The sequence below is a fragment of the Botryllus schlosseri genome, chromosome 1 (assembly GCF_051294905.1).
Source record: "Botryllus schlosseri isolate E-star chromosome 1, Bs_hap1, whole genome shotgun sequence".
Taxonomy (NCBI): domain Eukaryota; kingdom Metazoa; phylum Chordata; class Ascidiacea; order Stolidobranchia; family Styelidae; genus Botryllus; species Botryllus schlosseri.
Window position 1 is genome coordinate 14,420,942 of NC_137236.1, and position 13,539 is coordinate 14,434,480.

General features: G+C 39.0%; 2 protein-coding genes across 2 annotated transcripts in view; both read right to left on the reverse strand.

The window, feature by feature from the left end:
- The window catches only part of LOC145442928 (uncharacterized), a 188,668-nt gene extending 180,896 nt beyond the window's left edge, over positions 1 to 7,772 (reverse strand). The window contains exon 1 of the mRNA XM_080320980.1: positions 7,568 to 7,772. Within this exon, the coding sequence (XP_080177106.1) occupies positions 7,568 to 7,604 (37 nt within the window). The 5' untranslated portion in view covers positions 7,605 to 7,772. The remainder of the gene's footprint in view (positions 1 to 7,567) is intronic.
- On the reverse strand, positions 1,926 to 5,941 carry LOC145443090 (uncharacterized). Its single transcript, XM_080321091.1, has 4 exons — positions 5,818 to 5,941; positions 5,267 to 5,367; positions 4,975 to 5,074; positions 1,926 to 3,964 (listed from the first exon to the last, which is right to left on the reverse strand). Exons 1-4 carry the CDS (start codon positions 5,876 to 5,878, stop codon positions 3,900 to 3,902), a joined length of 327 nt encoding a protein of 108 aa, XP_080177217.1. The 5' UTR covers positions 5,879 to 5,941; the 3' UTR covers positions 1,926 to 3,899.
- Positions 7,773 to 13,539: the final 5,767 nt, after the last annotated feature.

Consider the following 13,539-nt stretch of genomic DNA (forward strand, 5'->3'; position numbering starts at 1 on the left):
GTTTTCGACAGAGTTACATCAGAAGTAAAGACCTATAATAACAGCGGTTAACCACCCTCGACGTAATAAGGTCAAGTATCCATAATCGCGAAAGGTATATAACCGCATTTACTGACGTTCGCGCCTGATGAGAGTCAGTCGTAAAGCTTTGAGAGGAATAAATTGTACAATATGAACATGTTGGTTGCTCTGACATCAATATATATACGTTATACAAATTTCATAATAACAATGTTTAGTCGGGATTGTGACGGGTAAGTTGATGCGTTCATTTACTGTGAATGGTTGAAATCTTGGAAGCCCAGTAAGATTTCCAAAGTCAATATGCAGCATTATATACCATGGCAGTAGGGATGGTGTGAACGTGATGTTCACGTTCGCGTTCTGTGTCTGAACGTGGGGTTCACGTGCACAAACGAACCTAGGTAGGTTCTGCACTGTGAACCTTTTTAAAATTAAACAAATTTCACTACACTATAACATCTTTGGTTGAAATTTATTGCATTACAACTGCGGGCCACTCTGTGCATAGCGCTGGCAGCATTAAAATCAACACTAAATCGAGCACGTACCTTGACAATCTCAAAGATTTTACTTGTTTTGTTACAAAATTTCGCTCGAAATATCCAGCTTTCCGTTTGCTAATATTTAGTGATTCTCTGATGTGAGCTTGACCCGCAATCACACAACATCAAGAGCGAAATACACTACAAGTAGGATATGTAGTCAGCGAATAATGCTTATTCAACCAATTAATGGAATTGATATCGCTGTCTGATGTAAAAAATCATGTTTATTGTATCATAAACTCCAAATCCGTGCGATTGGGATGTTGGCTACTGCTGCACAACTTGTTAATGGGGTAATATCGGTAGCAAGTGTAGAAACCCGTTTAACTGTCTGCTCAATATAAACGTAGCAATACTCACACGCCGAATGCCTTGTCCAGTCTGGCCTAGACGGTTACGGCGTAAGCTTATATTCCCTTGCTAGTCCTCTTCGAAATTGTTGGCAAAGCGACGGAAGATATTGGTTAAATGGGATTATTATATCATTTGATTGCCCCAATTGATACATTTCTGACGACGTTTAAAACGTCCTGTGGCATTATGTGGCCCGAGTCGTCGCTAGGTATCGTGTACAATCTGTACATCAAAATAGGCTATCACTTCACTGAAACGTATGGCTGGAATTAGCGATATGACGTCACGTGACGTCATCAGGTTCACGTTCGGGTTCACACAGAACCTTTCAAAAAGATTCGCGTTCACACGAACCTGAACCTTTCAGAGGTTCACACCATCCCTTCATGGCAGCAGTATGTCATTAAGTGTGGTATATCGATATTACTGTTTGTGTTGGATTGTTCGATTATTATTTAGTCTAGGATTCGCAAAGTATCCTATCCGAAACTCATTCCTACCGAAACGGAGTGATTATATAATATGAGGTGGTAATTCTAGATTTTAGTCTGACTGACGGTGTTCAAATCCGCAATGTAAGAGTATCATAACGGTGTACCTGCAGCTGGAATTTGCGGTTCAATAGTAACATGTGGTATCAATACAATTTTATTGACATTAAATTTGAGCAGACCTTATTGTGATTGTGGCATCACATTGATACCATGTCATAAAAGTAGCCCAATCTTACTTAAAGAAGGCTTTGTCAGTATCAAATGCCTATTTTCCGTTATAAATTAGGCTACGTAGTTTCGTGGATGTTTTAGGCGTAGGCTAGTTACACTCTAAATTCGAATGCGTGCAGAGGAACGTAAAATTACACGCCAAATCCGTTTTTTTTTCAACTACCACACAACGTGCTGGAGCCGATGTGTGCCTGGCTATCCTGTGTTTAGTGGTGGTGTGTTCATGCTGACTTGCGCAGAGCTCGAAATTAATACCAGCCATCCATGAATTTTTATTGCAACGAAAGATGAATACAGAACATTCATTTGCAGACGAAAATGTGTGAATTTGTAGCTTGCACAATTGAAAAATTTAAGCTTTTCCAAATAGAAATAAGAACTACAGCTACAAAGTTGTCATAAATTAGATTCTAATTAGAGCAAAGAAACGTTTCACTAATTGGTGTAGAATTAGAATTATAGCAACACAGTTGTTTTCCCAAATTAGATTCTAATTAGAGAAAAGACGCATTTCACAAATTGGTGTAGCAATAGAATTATAGCGACACAGTTGCAACCACAAATCACATTTGAATCAGAGCAAAGAAACAATTACAATCCTAGCGACACGGTTGTTTTCACAAATTAGTTTCTAATTAGAGCAAAGAAACATTTCACAAATTGGTATGGAATTCAAATTATAGCGACACAGTTGCAACCACAAATTACATTTGAATCAAAGCAAAGAAACATTTCAAAAATTGGGATAGAATTAGAATCATAGCGACATAGTTTTCATCACAAATTAGATTCTAATTGTAGCAAAAAAGATTTCAAAAATTGGAGTAGAATTACAATCATAGCAACACAGTTGTTTTCACAAATTAGATTCAAATTAGAGCAAAGAAACATTTCACAAATTGGGGTAGAATTACAATCATAGCAACAGTTGTTTTCATAAATTAGATTCTAATTAGTGCAAAAAACATTTCCCAAATTGGAGTATAATTAAAGTCATAGCGACACAGTTGTTATCACAAATTAGATTCCAATTAGTGCAAAAAACATTTCATAAATTGGAGTAGAGTTAGAATCATAGCGACACAATTGTTATCACAAATTAGATTCTAATTAGAGCAAAACACATTTCAAAAATAGGAGTAGAATTACAATCATAGCAACACAGTTGTTTTCACAAATTAGACTCTAATTAACGCTAAAATATTTCCCAAATTGGAGTAGAATTAGAATCATGGCGACACAGTTGTTATCACAAATTAGAATCTAATTAGAGCAAAAAAACATTTCAAAAATTGGAGTAGAATTAGAATTATGGTAACACAAGTTGTTTTCACAAATTAGATTCTAATTAGATCAAAAAAACATTTCCCAAATTGGAGTAGAATTATAATTACGGTATAGCGACACAGTTGTTATCACAAATTAGATTCGCATCAGAGCAAAGTAACATTTGAAAAATTGAAGTAGAATCAGAATAATTACTGCATTTTTTTTCTGAATTACACTAGAATCCAATTAGAGGTAGTTTTTATTTCAAATTAGAGTAGAATTAGAAATATAGCTATACGGTAGTTGTTTTCTAAATTAGATTCGATTGAGAGCAAAGAAACATTCCACAAATTAGCGTAGCATCAGAATTTATGCCTACACAGCTTTTTCTAAATTAGAGTTGAAATAGATTTGTAGCTTTTTTTCGAAATTAGAGTGGGATCAGAGTTATAGTAACAGTTTTTTTCAAATTATAGAGTAGAATTAGAACTATAGCTACACTGTTTTTTCCAAATTAGAGTACAATTAGAATTATAGGTTCAGTTGTTTTCACAAATTAGATTCGAATGAGAGAGACGAAGCATATCACGAATTAAAGTAGAATTATAATTATAGCTAGTTTTTTTTCAAAATTAGAGCATCATCAGAATTTTAGCTACACATTATTTTTCACTCTAATTAGACAACTAGACTAGTACTAGAATTGTATAGTTGTCCAAGTCAGCAAACGAAATCAAAATCATTACTGGGATTTCTGAAATCTGCTCATAAAACAGAGAAGCTTGTTTGATTGAAACCTAAATTTTTGTCTTCAATCAGGACATACTGTAAAATTGAGAGTATCTGGAAAACTTTTGGATATGTGGGGTCACAAACATAATAGAGAAGATCCAGCACCATCTCAAATGGTGTCGCTTTATTGTGAGACGATCCCTTTATGCGGAAGCCATTCGCCACGATCCATGACTGCAGGTCACCATTTTCATGGTGCGCTAGTACGAGATGTCGAGGACTCAGCTTTGTGGCCGTTAATTGGACTGAATGGGCCTGGAATTGAAAGAAATATGTTAAGTAAAATTATATTGCCAATAATCCATGTGTGAATTGAAAGCACAAGATTTAGATTATGTAGAAATGCCATTATGGGACTTCTGCAAAATGAATATTGAATAAAAATAGAGCTGAATAGGTCAATATAGGTTTTTGTCAATATGGTTTAACAAGCTTAACTCATGGAAACAAGTGATAGCAAATTCTGTCGTCACGATATGCTGTCTAGTCGTTGACATGTATGGGTTTTTTCCACATAATCATAAGTTTACTAACCTTTAATGATCCATTCAGATTTGATCAGTATACCATCATACAGGTTCCTTTTGGAACGACACAAGCATTATGTTCACATTCACTGATTCTACGCACTATATCCATGGTAGCCATCCTCATGGTCTCGAAGTCAGGAAACCAAAAATTACATTAGCAGCAGAAATGATTTTCCATGGTTTGGGAAAAAAACGAATTTGCACCAGCTCATTTTAACTTAGATTTAGCCTTATCAAAATGAATGATGTAATTGAAAAGCATTTAATAAACATTTGATTTTGGAGGCCTTTTTCAGTTCGAGTGTTTGTTGCACCGTCATAACGTAAACAGCGTCAATCAAAACATAGGCCTACCATATTTTCAGCACCCAAAAACAATTGTGCCACATTTTGGCGGCACACATCTGAGCTCAACAGACCCTGAATTAGAACACATGTTTGTGGCGCAACTTGGAAATTAACAGACCCCCGAATTAGAACCAACTCAACATGCGCGTATGTTAAGCCATAAACTTTTCAAACTAGCTGTACTTTTGTGACGGTCTGTTAAGTTCGAACTTGCGCCAGATAGTGGCATGCAAAACGTCCAAGGGGTTACGGAAGACACCGAACAATGTTTGCCGAAAAATCAGGACAAGAGTCGAAATGAGTACAAATCTGACAAATCAGGACGTTATGGTACTTCTATGTTCATTGTTCACACAGTTCCAGGTTGAGCAAGCAGCAAATCCTCACCTGATGAAGGGTTATCGCCCTCAAATCCTGTTGTGATTCTCTTTTCAGTTACTGCATTTCGTAACTCGATCAGGAGTATAACCGCAGCGGGTTCTTTTCCCTACAAATAAATATAATAATAATTATAAATAATGTAGAAGATTTGGTTGAAGGACATTCCACTTATTGCATTCCGGTTGATATGAAGGCAAGAGTTCTGACACAACAATATTTAATATATAAAATTGCAACAAAAATAAACAGGATTATCCCAATTAATAAATTCATTCTAGAATAGTTAAATAATACTAACCTCTTCATCTGTCTCTAGCTCTACTCCAAGTATTTCGTCATGAGTAGTAAGTATTTCGCTTCGACACTCCTCGGAACGAACATTTGAAACCCCGCTCTGATCTATTACAAAGGCAAAGTGTTACTATAAAAGCAGCTATGTAGTGAGCTAAGCATGCACATTGCACACACACTTCTATGTGTTATATAGAGGGAACTTGATATGAATATAATAAGATTTATTTCACTGGATATTATTAACAATAATTATTATAATAGGTTCATGAATGAAATGTCATGTTTTCAACCAATGAAAATGTCATGTAATTGGAAAAACAAGTGAGTCAACTGCAAAGCAAGATCTAAACTTGGTCAAGAATTCTAGTTGTAAACCCATATTGCATCAAGTTAGAGGATTAACTGACATTCTGAAACTCAGTTTCGATGCTACTGCAAGTTGATCTAAAAGGCAATCTACCAATATTTCTCACACTGCTGCTTGCTGTAAGAAAACTCTTGACAACATACCGGTAATCATAACATATCGCATGTTGATATTCTTGAACGAATTACCTTCAATTATTAAAGCAATGTGTTCTCTCGTAATGCCGTACGCAATCAACATCTTCTTCATTCCTTCCGCTATGATGAGATTAGCGACACGTTCACCCACATCCACAAAGTCACTGTACTGCGACCTGTCACTCAATTTAAATTTGAATCTTTGACCCTGACTGAGTTCCCGCCGTTACCGAGAGATGTGAAGCGTGAATGAGAGAGAGAGAGAGAGAGAGAGGGGTAGCAATAGAGAAATATAGAGATGTTTATTCAGTCAACAGTCAAAAGCAGAATTCACTGATAATAGCCAGGTAACACGAACGATTACTAAACAACGTACTTCAAAATTACATGGTAATGACAATGATTGATTGATTGATTGATTTCTTCATTGCTATACTGCTGATATATCAATGATCAATAATGGGGAAACTCAATATAATGGAAGTCATAGTCAAGTCAGACAATCATGTGGTTGTAATAATGATATATATAATTGGGTTGAAATGATCGATTTTTTCTGCCAGTTTGGTAGGTAAATAAAATGAGAAGAGAAACGTTCACAAAACCTAGTAAATGCAAGAAAGCGACACACTAAAATAATGGAGCGACATTGATGAAACAGCAGTCCACTTCATGGCTCCTGAGCAATGTGCCCTTTTAGGTACGCATGTGGGCAATTGATTTGAGCTGACACGGTCTCTGCCCACATAAATTATAAGTTGCGCACAAAAAATCCGAAGAGATGACTTTTTTTAGTGGTTAGGCCTACGCACTGTTGTCCAAGGGACCGCGCAGTGAATAGGTGAGCGCTAGCTGCAGACTCGTCAAAATTAGAGGGAACATTGCTTCTGAGCTATATGTAAACGGGGCTAAAAGCACGCATTACTTACACGAGAGTCGTTATTACCGTTAAACATCCATTATAGAAATGCTGCATCATTTGAGAACCTATATCTTGCAGCTTAATTCCTCCCCTGCAAATAACCCAGCGGGAGCAAACGGACCCCAGGGTCATTGGGTTTACCGATGACGTCATGATCGGCACACGAGTGTACCGTACCTTACCCTGGATGATCTGGTCATTTACCAGTGACATTACGATTACATTTCAGCAGCGTTTCCAGCGTCGACCTCACAATCCCTCTCAATCTTACTGATCTCACAACTCGTGCGGCGACTTACCGGACTATTAAAATGTATACGTAAACTCTTTCATAGTGATCAAAGCCGGTGACAGATGATAAGATGAGAGCAGAAGCACATATTTCGTAACTTTATCTGATGAAGTGTGGACTTGCACATATTATGACACCACTTCGGCGAAAGATTTGGGTCGACTTTATGTGTTTGTTCCATATTGCATCTTTGAATGTACAATTTTGTGTCTAAATCGATGCTTTCGATTTAGAGTGTACTTCCGCTCCAAATAACTTTAACTTTGTAGGCAATTGTTATCACTGAGCGGTATTAACAGTGATTTCGCGTATAAGAAATTTTCGTGAACGGCGGTGGGTCAAATAATCATCGCTCCTTACATGACCATTTTCTTTGTACTCGCTCAGAGCTGGGAAAGTCACCTGACGCGAGATAACACGCCTCAAGCAATTGTAAAACAACAAATAGTCGGTTAAAAACTATGTGCGCATTGTACGAATCTAAGGTAAAAATTATTCTCGATCATAATAATTAATCAGTGCTCGATTTGCTAGGATGTTATGATGAAGCCACAATACGCGAACATTCACCAGAGATATATACTTACAAATCAAGAACCCTGTCAACAGAGCAGATCCATTCATATTTACTAGATCTGTCGTGGATGGAATCAATTGTAATATCGGTTTTTACTACGATGTCGACACTGCAACAGAAAACGCCAAATATAATGTTAGATTGGACCGTCTGGATATGTAACCTATATCAGACCACATATGAGTAACATTGTTCAGATACTATATCATGAAAGTTCACATTACCAAAATAGACAGACAGAGACAACATGTCCAATTGTCCAAAAACTCCTCATTCCAAATCCGGACCAGACCCATGTCCGCGGAAGCCGTAGACATGATATGGCAAAACATTGCTCGCAAAACCGCCACACATTTATAAATATATATACCAGTTTAATATCTAGATTTATTACCGTTTTTAGTATAGCCAACTATCAGCCTGCGTTCGCTTAACAGTGCAGATTTTATTAAATGTGAGCCAGTTAGTTATAGTCGGTCAACAGTGCACTGAGCATTACGCGCATGATGTCATCAAGAACGATTTTCCATACTATTTTTGTTCACGAGTGCAGATTAAACGCACGACAATTATGGTAATCAAACCTTCGTCTTTGATCGGTTCACAGATCTGTGACCCATGCTCAAAGGTAATATTAATCATGAAACTTCTTTCCAATATACTACGGGGGCAGTGGTTCTCAAACTATTTTAGACACGACCCCCTTTTTAATAGTGAAATATTTCGCGCCCCCTTCTCGTGATATTACGAAATATCGAAGAGAGAAATCAGATTGCTAGCAATCCCAACGGATAGTTTGATGGCATTGAAAGTTATTGCTATTGAGGAGAGAATTTTCAAATATGAAACTCGGACAATAGACAATAGACAATAGAAGAACCATGAGCTGGAGGAATATCGCGCGAAGCGCGAAATAGCTTCTGTTAACAGCGGCTTCGCGCCCTCCTTCAGATGCTTTCGCGTACCCCATTTTGAGAATCACTGCTGTAGGGAATGGTCTTCGTCATAATTGAAATATTTTCTAAACTTTTCATCAAAGCATCATTGCTAAATCCTTTTTATCACGTCACAAATCTCAATCGCATAACGCTGAAGCTGCATTTTTGGAAAATTCAAATGCAATTTGCCAATCTGTTAAATACTATATAGAAATGTACCCGTAAATGATGTAGCGTATATAGCCTAACTTATATATATAGAATCGTTATGAATTTGCGACCGAATAAATACATGGCTACTGCTAATTAATAAATTGAATTTTAGAGGTAAATTCCCTTCAATGAGTTATCGCCATCATTGTCACATTGTCCTCGTCAACGCGTGTTCGTATCGGACTGTTGTCGGCCTAGGTTTGCTCATCATCGAATCGCATGTCGTCGCATAATGGTGTATTTCAGAAGGTCTCCTGCTTTATGAGAGGGGACTATGCAAATGTAAACACGAATACGTGACATTGCATCAATGTGAGACACTTGATGGAAGCAGCGAAGGATTCTCTTGATAGTTAGCGTCGTGATGTCCGTTGTCGTGTAATCACCCAGCTTGGCCTTACCGAACCATTTCAAGAATGATTAATACGAAGAGTATTAATAATACGCGCTCGTGCACCATATGTAAGAGTCACGATTGTGTTTAGAAAAATCGCGTGTTAACCAATCGGATCGTAACTATAGGGCTGGGTGAAATCTAGTAGATGAGTGATTCGATTCTGAATCACGTATTACGCTTCGAGTCGAGTATTCGAGTATCACTCATTATGACGTCACAGCTGAATGCACCATGTCAAAGTTTAAGTATGTATACCTTTAATGCCACCACAAAGAACATAAAGTCCGTTATCCGTCCCTTTGGTATTTTTTCGACCTTACCGATTTCATTGCACTTCTTGGCAATGTTGTGGGATGATCATGGCTTCGTAAATGTGCTATTTCCACTAACGCTCATATCTTTGTCAAGTTAATACTGTTCAATGTTCATGCTATCATAACAATATGTTTCGCACAAGCGCCCTTCGCGTCATACAAGGAAACTTGCAATATTCATAAGGACATTAAGCGATTCGGTATTAGACTCTATTTTGTTATACCATCATTACACAAATAAGTATTTCTCAGTGGTTCTCAGTCTTTTTGACCTCGCAGCACCCTATGAACGGGAAAAATACTTCGCGGCACCCTAGCACGTCGAGTGTTTGCGATTGCGCATGTTATTTGTTGTTCTCTATTTGATGACGATTTTAAAGGCATCAGTTTCCAATGCAACTGTCCAATGCAACTAATCGTCTGATTTTAATTCTGATTATTTGATTACTGTTCTACTCGCCTTTTCGCTTGCCTATTTATTTTCCTCGTTGCTGTTGCATCATGCTCCATTCCATCGAGCAACGGACGAGCGAGCACTATTGCAAATCACTCGATTGTATTAGCATCTCAGTATTGTCAAAGTAAATCCGAAGTTCACATTGTTTATCATTCGATTTGGGCTGCCTGATTCTGTTCGAACACAAACGCAAGGTTAGCGAGTCTAAGAGCAGATTCAGCTGAGCAGACAGGATTCGACGAATACTATACCGGCACTCATTGACATCGGAGTGTCGCGCCGAAACAATTCGCAATACAGGGTTGTCTGGAATCAATCCGCTATACCATCCCGTCTACATTCGGGACTCTGCTGCCCATGATGGATTGATCGCCTCTGCTTCGCATCGAATCTGCTACATCTTATGTCGTTGCATTCAGTTGAATGATGCCGGTTGTCCTTGAACGGAACGGACGATTGCCCATTGCCACAATCCACGTTAACTGTTGCAAGTATGAAGACCAGTTTCATTCAGTTTATCTAGTTTTCGTCTTTCGGCGTTTGCCGAGCAATCACTTCGATTGACTGCCGTATTCCAGATCTTTGCATAGACGCATGTTTGGAGACGCCTCAACGATTGCGACGATGGGTTCAAGTTGGTGCCGGACGCCTCTGTACCATTGAAGGTGGTTTGTTCGCGTCACTATAGTAGAGTTGCCGGACGCATCCGTACGATTGAATGTGATTTATTCTCGTCACTATAGATTTGCTGAACGCCTCTATGCTCTCGCCAGCAGGGTTGCTGAACGCTGCTTTACCATTTTAAAGTGATTTATTGAACGTCTGTAGGATCGGAGGTTGTAGCTTCTAATACGAAAGATATTTGCCATTTAACTTTGCCCCTTGTGTATTGCATGATAACTCGACAGTTCGGAACACTTTTACAGCTACTGGAAGCCTCACTAACATTTGAAAGTGATTTATTCTCATCACTAGTAGAGTTGCTGGACGCCTCTGTACGATTAAATGTAATTTATTCTTATCACTAGTATAGATTTGCTGAACGCCTCTCTGCCATTTTAATGTGATTTGTTCTCTCCAGTAGGGTTGCTGAACGCTACTTTGTCATTTTAGAGTGAATTTCCGAGCGTCCGTGGGATCTAATACGATGGACATTTTGTCATTTAGTCGGTACGCCGTTAGACCAAAATTAGTTGATCTCTGACCGAGTCTCTTTCTCCGACCGAGTCGCTTATCTTGATGGCTTCAATAGGCTGATCCATCGAACTGTTCTGTTTCGAAATTGACTGGACGTGACATGCAGACTATTCAACATTCTTTCTCTTTTCACTCTGAACTCCAAGTTTCTCGGAAGAACACGACTAGTCGACCATTATCAGGAGTGTTCGATTCCGAATTCATGAGGTGTTCGATTCCGAATTCATGATGTCAAAGATTAGATTGATGTATGCTTACCGGGTATTAACTTGCCCATTTACTACATTGATGCAATTCTGTTGACTGGGTTCAGTCAAATGGGGAGGTGCTTGCAATTGCGCATGTTATTTGTTGTTCTCTATTTGATGACGTTTTTATAGGTATAAGTTTCCAATGCAACTGTCCTTCATTCCTGTTTCGCTTGTCTAATCATTCCAATCGTCCTATTTCAAGTCATGATTATTTGATTACTGTTCTACTTGCCTATATATTTTCCTCGTTGCTGTTGCAGCATGCTCCATTCCATCGTGCAACGGACGAGCGAGCACTATTGCAAATCACTCGCTTGTATTGGCATCTTAGCATTCTCAAATCAAATCCGAAGTTCAGATTGTTTATCATTCGATTTGGGTTGCTTGATTCTGTTCGAATGCAAGACTGATACGCAAGGTCAGCGAGTCCCCAAGCAGATTCAGCTTCCTGTTCAGCAGACAGGATTCGACGCCTGCTAAACCCGGCACTCGTTGATATCGGAGTATCGCGTCGAAACATCGAGTGCCCGCAGTGGCGAGATAACATAATAACACGTTATACAGTTGCAATACCAACGCGTTGCGGCTCCGTGTCCGACCGAGGTCGACTCAAGAATCCCTTCCTAAGTGTCCCGAGGTTCTGAAGGCGGTGACAAGAAAAAAATGGACATGCACCTTCGCCCAGACCTCAACATCACGACCCAATTAGCCGACTGGGTGACCTTTTGTTGTGATATCACCTTGGATGCCACTTCCTTGTTTATAATAGAACAACCTTGGCGCATGTCGCCCAACCAGGTTATTTGCGCCATGATAACGAATGCTGGGTATGCTTTTCGGACGACTTCCAGTCATGAATCCATTCATCATTTACCTCGCTCTCTAGCATGCGTCCACGCAAATGTCTTTTGCTGCCGATTTTCGAAGGTCGACTTCACTTGATCAGTCTTAGCTTTTCGTACGACACTGCATACGCAGTAAGGTCAGTGATGAGGAGCCCAGATAAACCTTCATCACACAGAAACTTGGCAGAGGCGTGACTCGAACCAACAACCATCCTGCGCCACTCGCTTCCCATTAAACGCTCCTATATGTGGGTGAGTGAGATGATAGTGTAGTATGTGACATTTGAGGCCCCGGTTTGATTCTTGTCAGCAGCATGTTGCGAAGCGTCAGAGATATATCTGAGATTCTACTCGCGTACTTTGCTGAGCTTACGCCGGACTTGCAACAAAGGCCCAGATATAGACCCTACCAAGGACGGATTCGTGGAAGAAAATGAAAAGAACGATGAAGTCAAAAACAAAAAAGATCATGACCGAAAATCGTTACATCGGGAATTCATATCGCATTGTACATTATGTGTACTGCGCGGCTACTAAAAATTGAACCGATGAATGTGCCTTACTAAGAATTTGGATTCCCTAATATCTGCTACATTTCGAACTTGTTTACCTCATTCTCTCGCGGCACGCCTGAGAAGTCAATTTGGCGCACTATAGTGTGGCAAGGCACACCAGTTGAGAACACGTGTATTAGCTTATATTGACATGGGTGCCGATTGCATGGACTTAACGATGTTAAGGATCACATTGTGGGCATGCCATGCACTCGTCTGTACAGTACACAGTTATAGCTTCCCCTGACATTATAGTGAATCCCACTGTGGTGGTCCAACACTGCGACCAAGACATGTAGGATAAGGAGAGCCTTGCAAGCCACAAATATGATCACTGGTTAGTGGTTATATAACACTTGGGCTACTGAAAGTACCATTTAGTGCTAGTCAATTATGCCTCTATGCAGACAACAACAAACAAAACAGCAAAAAACAGTATGTTATCTACCGGTTATTGCTGCTCCATATTACGAGATATCATTTCTTTCTATTGAATCTTCCTTTTACGTGTAATTTTATTTTTAAATAAATGGGAATCCCACAGAAATAATAAAAAACGAACAGTGCCATGAATCTGCTGCGTCGAATACATAACTCATTCCACGTTCTAACAAGTTATTTGATGTTTCGTTCAGAACAGCTATCTAGAATGCATAGCAATGCAATCTGGATAAGGAGAATGGTTTTTGAATTGTTGTATTAGGACGTGGCGAATATACGTGTTCTGGTAACCTCTACTGTTATTTACGCAGCGTCATATACGATGCATGCAACTTTGCGGTGTTACAAGTCATCACATTATTCTCCGCTAGAAAT